Here is a 16,600-nt window from a genome sequence, read left to right as displayed (position 1 = left end):
TTGCTGTTTCCCTTTCTCTTTTAATCTCAGTGAAGTGAATGGTAGGCTATTTTGGCATAAATGTCAGATATTGCCAATGGTAGCCTACTAAAACAGAGTATGCATCATTATTATTGCCATTTGATAACATAGTGGTTATAGTGTAGTTATTGTAGTGTAATACAGAGTGGTGGGAGGTACGAAATGTGAAGGAGGAGCATGAATCTTAGTTATTGTGGTTTATTAAAATTAGTTGCAGCTGTTTATGCATAATATTTGGAGAATAAATCCCCAGTCTAAACACTCGCAAATTGCCTGAAACGGCGCGAGGTGTCGGGGGACTGAAGAGATGTCCCAGCGGCGTCATGTAGAGACGATCATTGTCTCTCACACTTTCTAAGTATCCATTACACAACAGTGAGCAAGGAAAGGAGTCGGGCCAGAGATATCAGCAGCCCATGAAGCAGCAGCGGTGCCCGGAGGGCTCTTCCTCTCAACGTCAACGAGAACCAACTAATCTGAGAGCAGGAATACAAGCGTAAAGATGAGAACAACTGTTAATTATGGTAATATTTTATGAGACGTGAACGTTTATATCGTGGGAACGTTCAGTCGACGGAATGAGGAAGAATAGTATCCAAGTGTATGAGAATCAATGAGTTGATCGGGTGCTCTATTTCAACGCGAATTATTGTGTGCAAAAAATCACTTTGATTTCACACTCCTTATTTGAGACACCATCGAAGGAAACCATGAATGGAGGTCGGCATTTTCCACCAATTTAAACAACGGTATATGCGAAACATTTGGATTACTTTGCCGCACAACACCTATTTTGGGTGGAATTTCGGACTCGGACTTCTCGCCTTTGCGCCTTCCTCGCGTTCAGCAGCTAAACTTGGAGGGATCCATGCAGTCGCAAAGGTTGGTATTGGTCGTTTCTCAACAGCGAACAATTAGGCTATTTACAGAGTTTTTCCAGGTTAAATCCAACATTATATTTTCGTGGAGGCTTCTCATGATATTTCTGTCAATGGGTCATTTTATTTTGAATTTTGTGTTTTTGACAGTGGACTATAGGAGACTACTTCTATTGTCAAGCGTAATGGTAATCTATATTGTGTGTTGATTACCCTTATAATACATTTGCCAGGCATTGTGTGCTACAGACTTTCTTTACATTTTTGTGGCAAAAAAACGGCAATAGTCTACATAGTAGGCCTACAGACTACAAAAGTGAACTTGCAATGCAAGTTGTCCAGCTGTAATAACATGTTTTAAATGTTATTAGGCCTATAAGCATTGACATAGGGTATGGCATTGCTACACAACTAGGCTACTTGTATAGCCTAAGGTATATGGGTTATAGTAAAATCATAATGGTCTTAATATGATTCTATTAGACAATATCGTTGGCTTCTCCTCTTTCACAATGCTAAAATCAAACCCTTTACGAATGCATTATTCAGAAAAAAATGGAATTGGAAACCTATCAGAAAACTTCCAATGGAGCGCCTATCATATTTGTGTTTTGAATAAATAGAACATAGAACATGGGCTTCTTTATTCGCTGTGATAGAAAGGAAATGGGGTGGTAGGCCTAACAATGTTGATGACTGACAGACAGTTGTGGGCTACAGTTGCACTAAACCGCCAAATAATAGACCTGTGCACACATTTAATGACAGATCAACTTGTCCCGGCACTCATAATGCCATGTGCGTTTGTCATGATGTGAGGTTTGATATCTAGAGTTAATACAGGCGCCATCTGTTGGAAAGTGTGAAGTATCTTCACCCGGTGTCGTATAAGCCAGATCATACAGTATGTGGCTATGGGCCAGATGCATTATCAGTATAGGTCTATCTCCCCAAAATATATAAAGAAAACATCTGGAACGCTAGGAATTTTATGAATTTAAATCGACATTTAGGTCTAGGTATTTTAAGCCTAAGGATAGTCCCTACGTTTATATTTCAAGGTCAGTGATGACTAAAATGAAATCAAAAATCATTTTGGCCAATGAGACATCTATTTGTTCTATGGACTGATTTAGCTTGGGGGAAATTTGGTTTTAGCTGGCCTTACAGGAGGCATTACATGGGGGCTTTATACTGTAGGTCCCCGTTGAGATGTGATATTGTAGCCCTACAGTGAGATGTGATTGAATGTTCTACATGTCAGTTACCACACTACAAGTCTAGGCTACATGTCAGTTACCATACATTGTTAAGCAATCCAAAACATCTTCCAGTCCTTACAGAACATAAGTATGTTAAGAAATAAAGCACTATCAATGTAATATCACTCAAGTGGCCCAACTAAATGTCTAAACACATCCATGTAGTTTCAACAAACTATGCCGTTTTAATCTGGTTTAATAATCATATTCACTTATAGCCGTTGTTCTATCTCTTTCCAGACAAATAGTTAGTCTGGATGGTGTTTGGGGTTTTCCAGTAGGCTAATGTTCCCACGGTTTTTTATCAACCCCAATAGACTAGTATAGCCTACACAGTATGTATTTATGCCTACATAACATCTTAGCTAGATATTATTCTTAAGTATTCACATTGAAGTGCAATGGTGCATCAATATGTTCAATGTCTTAGGGCATCAGCCACCTTAATTGCCTGACATTAAGGATAAAAAAATGGATCAACATGATCAGACATATTTTACACCACTAAACGGACTTGACTTGCTTCAGTGACATTTCTAATGTAGACCTACAGAGCAAATAGTGTTGTGTAGAGCAGTATTGTACTGATGGGTGGTTGATCAACAGGTGTAGTAGTTCTTCATACAAGTCCTGGTGCATATTGCCTATTCATTATCCAAATCATGACATAATGTTTATAACTAATAGACAGACAAAAAAATTCTTAATGAACATCTGCTTACTTGTTTCTCAATTGTTTGCTGGCTGGCGTATGTTTTCTTTCAATTGTGATTTCATAAAGATGTTATGTATCATGTTACTAAAAGGTCAGTGCAAAGCATCAATGTTTGCTCCAATTTAAACCATAATAGCCTTCTATGTGTTTGTATCATCTGGATGATCAAATACCAACTATTGTGTTATGGAGGTTTCATTGACAGTACACCAACCAGCGTAATATATCTTACTAGTTATTTGACACAGCTAAAAGAACATGTTTTGTTTGAGTACCTTTTTTGAGGAGAAATGCTATTATCCTTTTTTGCTGTTTATCTCCATTTTAAATTAAATTTCAATTCTACACAGATTGTCATGAATAACATCGGACAATAATTCTGTGTAGAAGGAATTCATTTTTGTAGGGAGTTTGTTTATTTCATCTCAAAGTGTTAAAACAGTGTTAAAAAATGGTTTGCAAAGATCTCCCAACACAATATTAAGTAGGTGTTCCTACATTTTGGTATACTCAGCGTATAATCAGTCATGTTATCATTGATTATGAGTCTTTTAAAGAAATGCCACAAAGACATAACACAATATGAGTCAATAATACAGTATTAGCCTAAAGGGCGTATAGCCTACATGCTTGTAAGTGGTAACTTTAGACATAGCCTATTTGACATTGTCACGTATATGTTAATTTGTCTTTTGTACTACTATTAGCATGGTTAGCAAGGTTAAAATGTTTCATAATGGACTAAGTCAAGGCACAAGAGAAGTGAAATTCACCCATGCAGACTAACCTCTGCCCCAACATAGATTTACGCAACATAGAAATAATATTATTAAGGTTAGCATGTTATGTAGTAGCAAAGCAAAACACTTTTGTTCCCATCATACTGTTGAGGCCCAACGTGCTATACTGAACAAATCTACACGTTGAGTTGTAATTTGAGACTCAGGAGGGACCGAAGGCTTTAACAACGGCTCCTCATTGGTCCGGTGAGTAGTATAGACTGCACCTTCTTGACACTCCCTAAATTCAAGATCGATTGCCAGCTTTTACTGTTTGCTGAGGAATTCGAGTGCATTGAATCGGCTCCTAGAAAGAGGGCGAAAGTTACTTCGAGATTTCGAAACAAGTACTTGATCGAGGACATGACTGTATTACGTGACTTCAGATCTCATGTAGCCTACTGCTCCGTGTTATTCAACAAGATAGACGATAGGAATATCTCCTAATTCATTTTTCTTCCACCTTCTTGATTTGATTCGACCAGGGAGAGGAGAGAAGTGCGACCCCGTGCTGGATGGACGGTTATGGGGAAGGGAGTAGCAGGACCTTCGGCGCTTGAAGTCGGCAAGATCCTTGTTTTGTTTCTTTGCCTGTTTCCTTCTGGTAAGACTTTGCAAAACTTAGAGATACTATTTAAATCATGCGTGTTAACTGTATTAATATGATTATTATCTAGTTATTACAACCCTTGTTTTGCCCTATGGTAACCATTTGCAGCTCACATAGCATAAACAACCTGCCAGATGGATGTATAGACATGTACCTACATTATTTGTCAAACAAGACAATTAGTTGAGTTTATCAACAAAAATGGAAGACTGACTTTATAAATTGCATGTCAACACTGGTAAAACATATCATGTCAGAGTCCTGTGGAATCGACTGTGTCAGTACGAACCGCCAATGGTTTCGCGTTTCTTGTGCTCCATGTTGTGGTATATTCGTAATAAAAGAAATCGTCACATGGGAGTAAGACTTTTTTGTTTCTATTGAATAATTTTACACAGCTCAAGCCTATGCTACTCAAGCGGTATAACCCCGTAGTTGTGTTGTGTTTTGGGGGGAGGGGATAGGGTTTATGCATTCTAACCCTCTTTTCTAAAGTAACCTAACGGTACTTGCCTTTTTCTATTTCTACCCGTATTGCGTCGGTCTAAAGAAAGTAAAGACAAATAGTTCGGGAGACCCATGAATCCCTGAATCACAGGCGTTTAGCTTATTTTTGGTTGGATGAACAATGAGCAATTCGTAACCATGCTTAGGTTATTTATTATTCGACCTGCATGGATCTTTCTAAGCAACATTAAAACACCTTGATATAACACGGGTTATAATGGTCTTACTTCAGCCCTTCTTCCTTTTTATGAGATCTCCATGGCCTCGTAGAACTCAATTTCCACATCAAGTCATTTACCGCCAAACAAAAAAAGTGATAATGCAAGTGTTTAGTTGTTGTTGACGTTTATTCAAGATTAAGATTAGTTTATTGCCACTTATCAGATGCGTGATAATAAATGCCTTTTGTTGCTGGGACTGGGAGGAGGGAGTGGTGTCTGTGCTGTGTGGGGGTTGGAATAGTTGTGGTGGAATGGTAGAGTCATCAGTATTAATAACTGAAAGTGTGACTTCAAAGTGTTGTATAGTCATTGGTTAATAAAGTTCTGAGGGAACGTTTGGTGCAGCAAAGTTACATGTAGACTCGTCCTAAACTGAAGTTTGTTTAATAGGGTGAAGTTAGGAGATCCAATTGTATTGGTATTTGCTTTGAATGACATCTATTCTTTCCTATGTAACCCCGTACCATGCCACCCAAAGCAACTTCAATTTCAGGTCATGTCATTTAAGTCCTGGGGAATGCCTGTTGGAAGTTGCATTACTCTTTGATTAAGGCCTTCTGCAATGGACAGGTGGATATCTTATATCCAGTTTGACCTGTGGAATGGTGAGGCCTCTCTTCTGTTCCGCTCTCTGGTCCTGGAGCTAGTTTCTTTCCTGTCTGAACCCCCAGCCCCCCCCCCCCCCCCCCCCCCCCCCCCACGCCACAATCCATTGCTGATGAACAACCTGATCCCCTTACACAGGGCAAATGTATGACTGCTGGTCTCTTCACAATAGCAACTTACATTGCCCTCATTCAGAGCCGTAAGTCTACCCCCTCGCACATTGGCTCGCACAATCTCATACCCCTTCCAGTTCACCTCAACAATAGCTACATTTCTCAAAATAATAATTTCCTCACTCCGTTCTGGCTTTTAACCATGCAACAGGGGGATGTAGTATAGATGCAAACATTAGGTAGCTGTGAATTTATGCAGTTAACACTTCTGAGTAGCTTGTTTTGACTAATTAATGTGTGTGTTGGTGTTTTTCCTAATGTAGCCCCCAATATCCCTGTTGAAATCAAATTTGTATATTTATTATGACACCAATTATTATTTTTTTATGATGCATGATCATTTGCAGATTCACTGAATCTCTTGGAAAAGGTAAAACTCACTGTGTGCTGTATGAAGTCTCAGAGCAGACTTGATTTGTAATGAAGTGTGCATACACATCCAACTGGGCTTACACTCGTTGAATCAACTTTGTTTCCATGTCATTTCAATGAAATTACATTGAACAAACATGGAATAGATGTTGAATTGATGTCTGTGCCCAATGGGATGATGGAGTTGGCAAACTGCAGCCACTTGGAATCCACAAATTTGGTGGAATTTAGGTTTTCGTTACACTTGAAGTCAGTTATTTGATGGAAATAAATGCTCAATTTGTCTCGAGACACTGAAAAAACATGGAAAAACTCAAAGAATGCTGCAGGGCTTTTTTTGGATTATAGGAGTCTAAAGACTGGCCATTGCATAGGTTATTGTATAAGGGTTTCAAACACACAGATAAGACTGTATAACACATACTTTTCCTGTTTGTTTAGTACATTAATTGTTTGACACAATGTTTAGTGATTGGATGAACAGTCCATTGTGGGTATTGGTTTGCCATTGTTGTGTGATCTATGGTCCTAATGTTTTCTTCTTCTCTCTACAGTGAGTCTGCAGTGTAAGATCCTCAAGTGTAACTCAGAGTTTTGGGCCTCCACCTCAAGCTCTGGCCCGGAGGAGGAGTTCTGTACGGCACTGCGGGCGTACAACAACTGTGTACGCCGCACCGCACGCACTTGCAGAGGCGACCTGGCCTACCACTCAGCCCAACATGGCATAGAGGACCTCATGAGTCAACACAACTGCTCCAAGGAGGGACCTACAACCCAGCCTCGAGCCCGGACCCCCGCTCCACCCCCACCACCACAGCTCCAGCCTGACAGCCAGGAGCGCTCCGATGGGCCGGAGCAGTGTCACTACGAACGCAGCCTTCCTCGCCATTCCTCGCCACCCAACTACACCCACTGCGGCTTCTTTGGAGACCCACACCTCCGTACCTTCAGCGATGACTTCCAGACCTGCAAGGTGGAGGGCGCCTGGCCACTTATCCATAACAAATACCTGTCTGTTCAGGTGACCAACACACCTGTCGTGCCTGGCTCCTCTGCTACGGCCACCAGCAAGGTGAGAGGAGCCGCTACATCTCTCTATCATATTGAATCAATGTGATATTGACTGTATGTTGGGTACAGCACAGTTACAGAGTGTCTGGTGATGCTTGACATTGCTACTGATCCAAGTATTCTGTGATTATTTCATTGCTACAGACTGAATCCTTGAAAAACTACTCTCTTGAAGTAAAATTTCACAACTTTCCTTATCATAGAAATACCGACAGACCTTGCAGAACGTCTGATAACACTGGTCTTCTCACCACTGTGGAGGAGTGTAGACATGCATCTAAGTAGAGAACAAAAAGATAGCAAAAAGATACAGGTAACTGCCAAAATAATGGAAACATTTGAGTAAATGAAGGATACAAAGTATATTGAAAGCAGGTGCTTGAACACAGGTGTGGTTCCTGAGTTAATTAAGCAATTAACATGCCATCATGCTTAGGGTCATGTACATAAATGCTGGGCATGCAGGTCATTATTTTGGCTACCATGGACATTTTAGGAAAGGGAAAGTTTTGTTGTCTCTTGACCAAGGTTGCTACTCCTCTGTTTTGCCCTTTTCTTACAAAGAAAGCCCTTTCAGGTAATGGGAGAGAATATTTTTGCTTTGTTTGAAACACTGAATGGAATGTTGTTGGACAAATTGTACTGCAGTGATTTATTTGTAAGAGCTCTCAAATCAAGAAATATTATCTTAAGTAAGACCTTCGTATGTAAGAGGTTGTGGGCCTCTTTAATGTGGCCAGAGAAGTAGGAGCAGCCGTGGGAATGTTTTACTGTGGACTCTGGTTAATGTTTGGATCAGTTCCATCGCAGACCAATAGGCAATACACAGAACAATTGTTGGGATCCTGATAAGGTTTACAAATGATGTGCCAGTATTATACCCGCAGTATAAACATCATGTGGACAGCCAAGTCTAATTTTAGGCCCACCCTATGTGTAGCAGTCCATACCCTAGCATTGTGTGTATGTTAGTTAGAAACTGTTGTTTTAACTAAGTGCTCAAGCCATGCAGGAAACTGCAGATATTTTCTGCACATTAGTTGGCCATGATACCTCATAAATTATCATTGTTTTGTTTCTACAGTACATTGGAGGGCCACCCCAGAAATGTATTTCATTAGAACATGAGGCGAAAACAAAGATCCCTGAGCATTTGTAGTCTGCAAAGTCACTTAATATTAGGTCCACATTTGGTACGATTTTGGCAGTCGTGGTTGTGTGACCAATAAGCCTCCGTGCACTGTATCCTGACTGCAGGGTTTACACTGACATTTTGTCCTCAATCACATAAAGAGAGAGACCAATTTTCCATCATCAGACCTAATGATGCACTTTCAGCATTCTGGCTTTTTTCTGTGTGCTTAAGGTAATGATATTTTTACACAGCTGTACTTGGAAGCAAATTACACAGCTTTTGAAGTTATTCAGTCTGGACAAAGGGAAAACAAGGCAGAAGGCTATGCCACCTGTACAAACAAGACTGGGTATTGCTGTAGCTCTGTTTCATATGGGCTCCTGCTGCAGTGTATGGAATGGTCTGTTGTATGCACTACCTTCATTCAAGGGATGGGTTGATGAAACAGTTTGTTTCTTTATGCACAGGGGTTTTGTAGAGGTTTGTTCATATTCTTAGATCATGTTATCCTTCGAAAAGAGGGGTCAGTGGCAGGTTAAAAAAAAATGTTTTGGGAATGGTGGATTGTGGGGTGGGTTGGGGGCTGGGTTGGCAGATGACTTGACTGGGTAATAACAGGGCATTTTGGTGCTCTACTTCCCGCCCCTGCCCCCTATTTGAGATCAGAGCCTATCGGCTGTCCCGGGGTCTCTTCTGAGACAACGGCTCACTGGCGTCCTAATGAAATCATGCAAGCAGAGAAGTGACCAGCTTTAGTTAATTAGCCACAAAGCAGAGCACGCTCTCCCCTCCTGGCTCAGTGCCACTCCCTGGAGCACAGTTCTGGGGTTCACAGGCAGGTTTTTCACCACTATGAATGGCTCGTCTTTGTGTCTGCACACTGAGGCCCGATTTAACATGGCCTATACCCGTGTTTTCTGAGAGCGTTTACTTTGGCCTCCCCCATGTTGAGGCAGAGCTGAAATGTGACACTGAACTGGGGTGGTGGTGTAGATGGGTCTGCATTACACAAACTACTGGTGTTCTTAATGCCAAAGCACAAAGATTCCCCTCAGTCATTTGTGTAGCCCTACCACTAACTCTTGTCCACATAAACATGTAAATATAGAGGTTCCATACATTGTTTTTTAATTCAACTGCTGTTCAATGATTTAATAATTTGATGTCTATATGTACCTTGCTATTTTCATCCTCAAAAGGCCTGACACATATTGAAACATATTGGCTAGTGTTGTGCTGACTGCTAATTCTAATCTTCTCCCTTCTCTCTCTCTCGGTACAGTTGACAATCATCTTCAAGAACTTCCAGGAGTGTGTGGACCAGAAGATGTACCATGCAGAGACAGACGAGCTGCCTGCGGCGTTTGCCGACGGCTCCAAGAACGGTGGAGACCGCCATGGGGCCAACACGCTGCGCATCGTGGATAAGGTGCCTGGGCAGCATGTGGAGATCCACGCGCGCTACATCGGTACAACTATTGTGGTCCGGCAGGTGGGCCGATACCTGACCTTTGCTGTGCGGATGCCAGAGGAAGTAGTGAACTCTGTAGAAGACCGAGACAACCAGGACCTGTACCTCTGCCTGCACGGCTGTCCCGCCAACCAGCGCATCGACTTCAGGACATTCAGGGACCGTGCTGTGGAGGGCCACGGCCCGGCCAAGAGCAGGACGGGCAGCCAGTCCCATGGGTTTACCTATCAGGCTGCCATGGCCAAGTGTAAAGAGCGCCTCCCAGTGGAAGACCTGTACTTCCAGTCTTGTGTGTTCGACCTGCTTTCCTCTGGGGACATCAACTTCACCATGGCTGCCTACTATGCTTTTGAGGATGTGAAAATGCTCCACTCCAACAAGGACAAATACCACATTTTTGAAAAGAATGCTTTCGGGAGTAATGCAGCACCGAGGGGATCAGATATGTTCTCGCTAGTCTTCCTCAACTGTCTGGCTATGTTGTTGTGGATTGAGTGCTGCTGGGTTCATCTATAGTGCCCTGCCAACTTCATCCTCATTATGCTAGCTGTCAGTGGGTGTGAAACAGTGCCCTCACCGTGTCATACTTCACCTCTACTGCTCTGTTCTCAGTGGCTGGTGGCCAGTGTAGTCAGCAGGGCCGTCCATGCCTCTGAGGGGACACAGCAGCCCATTTGCAATCAAACTCATCCCAGCCCATGGTCTCATCATTGTCGTCATCATGTGTTGACTTACATCTGGGGGAGAGGTGAGCTCTCTGTGCTCCCACCTATCATTGCGTTCATTCAGCTGGTTAAGGAGTTGTCCTTTGATTAAAGGAGCAGTGGTGAGAGAAGAGAGCCCAGGAGCCCCAGCACTTTGGATATCCAGCTGGGATTAAATCCTACATTCCCACTGGGACTGCATGCCTATGGGAAGCAAGACGAGATGATCTCTTACAGAAAGAAGAGTTTGCTGATCTCCTCTCCTCACTTGTGCCAAGCCAGTGGAGCTCTCTGTGGCTCATGGGTCTGGGCTAGAGGACATGACAGGGGCTTTTGTTAATGTCTGTCCAGAAGGAGCTCACTGTTTGATGAGCTTCCAGCTTTGGAAAAGCCGGAGCTTTTTGGAGAAAGTACTCGGGCCAAAAGGATGTCAAAGCAGTGAGTGACAGTCTAGTCTGCTGTGGAGGTTAATAGGTCATAACGCCAGGTCTTTTGTAAGATTGTGTGTGTGTGTGGTTGTGCCCCTCTGTGGTTTAGTGTGTCCGCCAGAACAGGCTGTCTTGAATATTGGCGTTTAAAGTGTTAATTATGATAATTGTATTTTTTGTATAGGGTGTAATTAAGATGTTCATAAGAAAACAGCCCTTTACAAACTTTACCAAGGGCACAGATAATGCAGAAACCCAGATCACGTTTACAGAGTATATCTCATCCCTTAATTTGTAAGTCGCTCTGGATAAGAGCGTCTGCTAAATGACTTAAATGTAAATGTAAATCCCTTCATTCAACTGATCAATCAACCAACCAACATGTACCATGGCCAAGAACGGTCTTTTGTGAGTTATTTCTCTTTTTCTAGGCAGTCAACAGTTCCCCGCAGATGTAGGTATCATGGCCATGTATTTGGTTTGAGAAAGATAGTCTTTCTGACCACTCTGTAGAGAGTAGGTCCTGTATCAGAGGAGGCTGGTGGGAGGAGCTATAGGAGGACGGGCTCATTGGAATAGCTGTCAAATCTAAAAGCAGCACCCGGCGTTATACCTATTGCGGACATTGCTATTGGATGCGCCTAGTCGCATTAGTAGAAATCCTATGCAGCTGTTTCAAGTTCGAACACTTGCATGGGTGATGTAGCGCGGGTTAATGCTTGATCTGATTGAATCTAGGCCTAAGTATTTGAACTTTTGATTGTGTAGAACGCTGGACGGTGCTAAATGATCTTAGTGGATAGACATATTCAGAGCAGCATATGGCAAATAAGCTGTCAGTTTTCGGTTTTGAATTGTACCTCTAGTCATATGCAGGACCCGTGTGATGTGCATACATCTACAGTACCATTTTGATTTGTTGTAGTTTCCCTATTGCATTGTTTGTGTTAATAGTAATAATGTCATTCACCAGTAAGCCTAAATCTTGAGGCTGAGGTACTAATACTCCGAAGGCCTGCTATTTATGAACAAGACATTTAACCTAAATTCTGTTTTGATCTTTATTTTAATTATTTGTTGTATACCCAAGTAAAGCTCAAAGGATACAACCTTGTCAGACGATTTGCTTCATTTTTTTCCCCTTCTATTTCATCTCGGTAGAATATATTTAGATTTGACTATTCCCTTAGTACTCATCTATCCAACAACTTAACAAGGTAATATATCCCTACACTGAAGTGTTTGGCAGGCCTAACTACATGTACTGGTGCAGTTTGTTCTTAGTCTGGCAAAAAAAAAAGTTGTTAAAATATACAAACATGATTGTAACATTGAATCTTGTTTTTAGAGATGTAACTTGTATTTTGAGTTTTCTATATGGTTCTACATGTGTAGTGTGAGATTGTATATACGTTTGTGTGTAAAATATTGTATTTTATCTGTATTGAATTTCACTACAGTTTTGAATATGAGAAAGGGTTTGGTGAATGTGACCTTTTTATTTTAAAATAATTTGATGAAAACATGAACACCACAAAACTGCACATCACAAAGCTGTAGGGGGTCTTTAGCGCCTAGTGTTCAGCTATCTATCAATGGCAGGGATCCTATCCTGGTTACTGTAGTTTCAGAGCATTCATTTGCTTGCTCAGGAGCAGACACAAGTTGACCTGGATTCCATCCAGGTGGATATCTAAAAATATGAATACAAGAAAGTGTCCCTTTTTTTGGTGTTCATGTTTTTAATTTTAAAGCACTTTATGTTCTTTTCACTTAGCTCTTACTTGTTTGAACTTGATTGTGAATAGAGGTTGTCAGATTTGTAATGGTAGAAAATATGGCATTAAAACACTTGGCCGAATGGCAGAAGCCAGAAAGATCAAACTGTGTTTGTATGTAGGACAAAAGCGGTGTGACACACCAACTGTTTATATTGTAAATTATTTATTAAATAAAAGATGTGTCTTGCTAACTTTTGTACTTTGTTTCATAGTGATAACGAAACCCTAACCAATGAAGAGCTTTTTTTTTTTAATGATCTAGATTTCCAATGGAGGTTAGGCTACTTGATTTGCTTCGTTACACTGCCACCTGGTGTAAGCATTGTGTAAGGATATGAATACATTTAAAAACAGCCCTGGGGAGCCCTGACATTCTTATCATACAGCAGTGCTTGGTAAACCATAATAATCCAGGTGGATGCTTGTAGTGATAGCCATGTATGTTTTATGTATTAGCATAATTGTTGTGGGGAGGATCAAGATCCCCAAAGGCAAAGACATTTATTATAACCAGACCGTTTTAGGCTGAGGCCCAATTACAAGTGTCCGACTGTTAAGGCTTCCGCATGCTTTGGTTCGGCTGGCGGAACGGAACAAGTGCGCTCGCATAATTCCCTTAAAAGACCTTCGCTTGAAAAACATGAAAAAGTGTCAATAGCAGTTTGTCTGTCTTGAGACGCCGTAGTCAGTATAGATTTACTCAAAATAGTCAATCTAAGATGACTCAAGAAATTTGTTGCGCAATTTTACATTAAAATGTTTGGTGCAGTATTTCTCAGGTGAAACATGTGCATGAAAACGAGTCATCTATCTCAATGACAACACTTAATTGAAGAATTCCTCCTATTGACCGACGTTGACTTCAGCAACCGAAATTCGGCTTGCCTCAAGAAATTGTTTTGTGTGCACGAACAGCCGAAAAAACCCTTGCTGGAGACCAAAACGAAGAATAAAAAAATAATATATATATAATGTATCAGTCAAAAGTTTGGACACACTCATTCCAGCGTTTTTCTTTCTTTTTACTATTTTCTACATTGTAAAATGATAGAGAAGACAACTATGAAATTACACATATGGAATCATGTAGTAACCAAAAAAGTGTTAAACAAATCAAAATATATTTTATATTTGAGATTCTTCAAAGTAGCCAGCCTTTGCCTAGTTAAATAAAAGGTTAAAATAAAAAATGAAATGAAAGATGACAGCTTTGCACACTCTCTCAACCAGCTTCATGAGGTAGTCACCTGGAATTAATTTCAATTAACAGGTGTGCCTTGTTAAAAGTGAATTTGTGGAATTTCCTTCCTTCTTTAATGCATTTGAGCCAATCAGTTGTGTTGTGACAAGGTAGGGCTGGTATACATAAGATATCCCTATTTGGTAAAAGTCCAAGTCCATATTATGGCAAGAACATCTCAAACACAGAAATTACAGTCCATCATTACTATAAGACATGAAGGTCAGTCAATCCGGAACATTTCAAGAACTTCGATAGATTCTTCAACTGCAGTCACAAAAACCAAAATCTGTCCTTTGGTCTGATGAGTCCAAATCTGAGATGCAGAGTAGGTGAAGGGATGATCTCTGCATGTGTGGTTCCCATCGTGAAGCATGCGTGATGATGCTTTGCTGGTGACACTGTCAGTGATTTATTTAGAATTCAAGGCACATTTAACCAGCATGGCTACCACAACGCTCTGCAGCGATACACCATCCCATCTGGTTTGCGCTCAGTGTTTTTGTTTTTCAACAGGACAATGACCCAACACACCCAGGCTGTGTAAGGGCTATATGATGGAAAGTGATGGAGTGCTCTATCAGATGACCTGCCCTCCACAATCACCCGACCTCAACCCAATTGAGATGGTTTGGGATGAGTTGGACGGCAGAGTGAAGGAAAAGCATACGTGGGAACTTCTTCAAGACTGTTGGAAAAGCATTCCAGGTGAAGCTGGTTGAGAGAATGCCAAGAGTGGGTAAAGCTGTCAAGGCAAAGGGTGGCTACCTTGAAGAATCTCAAATATATTTAGATTTGCTTAACACTTTTTTGGTTACTACATAATTCCATATGTGTTATTTCATAGTGTTGTCTTCCCATTATTCTACAATGTAGTAAATAGTGAAAATAAAGAAACTCTTGAATGAGTAGGTGTCCAAACTTTTGACTGGTACATACACCTTAGCCAAATACATTTAAACTCAGTTTCACAATTCCTGACATTTAATCCTAGTAAAAATTCCCTGTCTTAGGTCACTTAGGAACACCAATTTATTTTAAGAATGTGAAATGTCAGAATAATAGAGAGAATGATTTATTTCAGCTTTTATTTCTTTCATCACATTCCCAGTGGGTCAGAAGTTAACATACACTCAATTTGTATTTGGTAGCGTCGCCTTTAAATTGGTTAACTTGGGTCAAACGTTTCAAGTAGCCTTCCACAAGCTTCCCACAAAAAGTTGGGTGAATTTTGGCCCATTCCTCCTGACAGCTGGTGTAACGGAGTCAGGTTTGTAGGCCTCCTTGCTCGCACACACTTTTTCAGTTCTGCCCACAAAATTTCCATAGGATTGAGGTTAGGGCGTTGTGATGGTCACTCCAATACCTTGACTTTGTTGTCCTTAAGCCATTTTGCCACAACTTTGGAAGTATGCTTGGGGTCATTGTCCATTTGGAAGACCCATTTGCGATCAAGCTTTAACTTCCTGACTGATGTCTTGAGATGTTGCTTCAATATATCCACATAATTTCCCCCTCTTGATGCCACCTATTTTGTGAAGTGCACCAGTCCCTCCTGCAGCAAAGCACCCCCACAACATGATGCTGCCACCGACGTGCTTCACGTTTGGGAAGGTGTTCTTCGGCTTGCAAGCCTCCCCCTTTATCCTCCAAACATAATGGTCAATATGGCCAAACAGCTCTATTTTTGTTTCAACAGACCAGAGGACATTTCTCCAAAAAGTACAATCTTTGTCCCCATGTGTAGCTGCAAACCGTAGTCTGGCTTTTTTATGGCGGTTTTGGAGCAGTGGCTTCTTCCTTGCTGAGCGGCCTTTCAGGTTATGTCGATATAGGACTCGTTTTACTGTGTATTTAGATACTTTTGTACCTGTTTCCTCCAGCATCTTCACAAGGTCCTTTGCTGTTGTTCTGGAATTGATTTGCACTTTTTGCACAAAAGTACGTTCATTTCTAGGAGAGAATGCATCTCCTTCCTGAGTGGTATGACGGATGTGAGGTCCCATTGTGTTTATACTTGCGTACTATTGTTTGTACAGATGAACGTGGTACCTTCAGGCATTTGGAAATTTCTCCCAAGGATGAACCAGACTTGTGGAGGTCTACAATTGTTTTTTTCTGAGGTCTTGGCTGATATCTTTTGAAAATCCCATGATGTCAAGCAATGAGGCACTGAGTTTGAAGGTAGGCCTTGAAATACATCCACAGGTACATTTCCAATTGACTCAAATTATGTCAATTAGCCAATCAGAAGCTTCTAAAGCCATGACAACTTTCTGGATTTTTCCAAGCTCTTTAAAAGGCACAGTCAACTTAGTGTATGTACATTTCTGACCCACTGGAATTGTGATACAGTGAATTATAAGTTAAATAATCTGTCTGTAAACAATTGTTGGAAAAATTGTGTCATGCACAAAGTAGATGTTAACAAACTAGTTTTGGCAAGTCTGTTAGGACAAGAAATGTGTGGAGTAGTTGAAAATGATTTTCCGACTTCAACTGTACATACATACACACACACACAAACTTGTCATAATATATGCACGAACTGTCCCAGATGCTAAGCATGCGGATGGACGCCTTTAGGTCTTAGACTACTGGATTAATAAACAACAGTGAACATATG

At 41.0% G+C, this 16,600-nt stretch overlaps 1 protein-coding gene across 1 annotated transcript; it reads left to right on the top strand.

The window, feature by feature from the left end:
- The first annotated feature begins 211 nt into the window (after positions 1 to 211).
- Positions 212 to 12,925, top strand: LOC115196766 (repulsive guidance molecule A). Its single transcript, XM_029757660.1, has 4 exons — positions 212 to 903; positions 4,141 to 4,259; positions 6,699 to 7,216; positions 9,633 to 12,925. Exons 1-4 carry the CDS (start codon positions 890 to 892, stop codon positions 10,335 to 10,337), a joined length of 1,356 nt encoding a protein of 451 aa, XP_029613520.1. The 5' UTR covers positions 212 to 889; the 3' UTR covers positions 10,338 to 12,925.
- The last annotated feature ends 3,675 nt before the right edge of the window (positions 12,926 to 16,600 follow it).

Source organism: Salmo trutta, chromosome 7 (genome assembly GCF_901001165.1).
Source record: "Salmo trutta chromosome 7, fSalTru1.1, whole genome shotgun sequence".
Taxonomy (NCBI): domain Eukaryota; kingdom Metazoa; phylum Chordata; class Actinopteri; order Salmoniformes; family Salmonidae; genus Salmo; species Salmo trutta.
The sequence above is the reverse complement of the archived record's forward strand: the minus strand, read 5'-3'. Positions and strand labels throughout refer to the sequence as shown.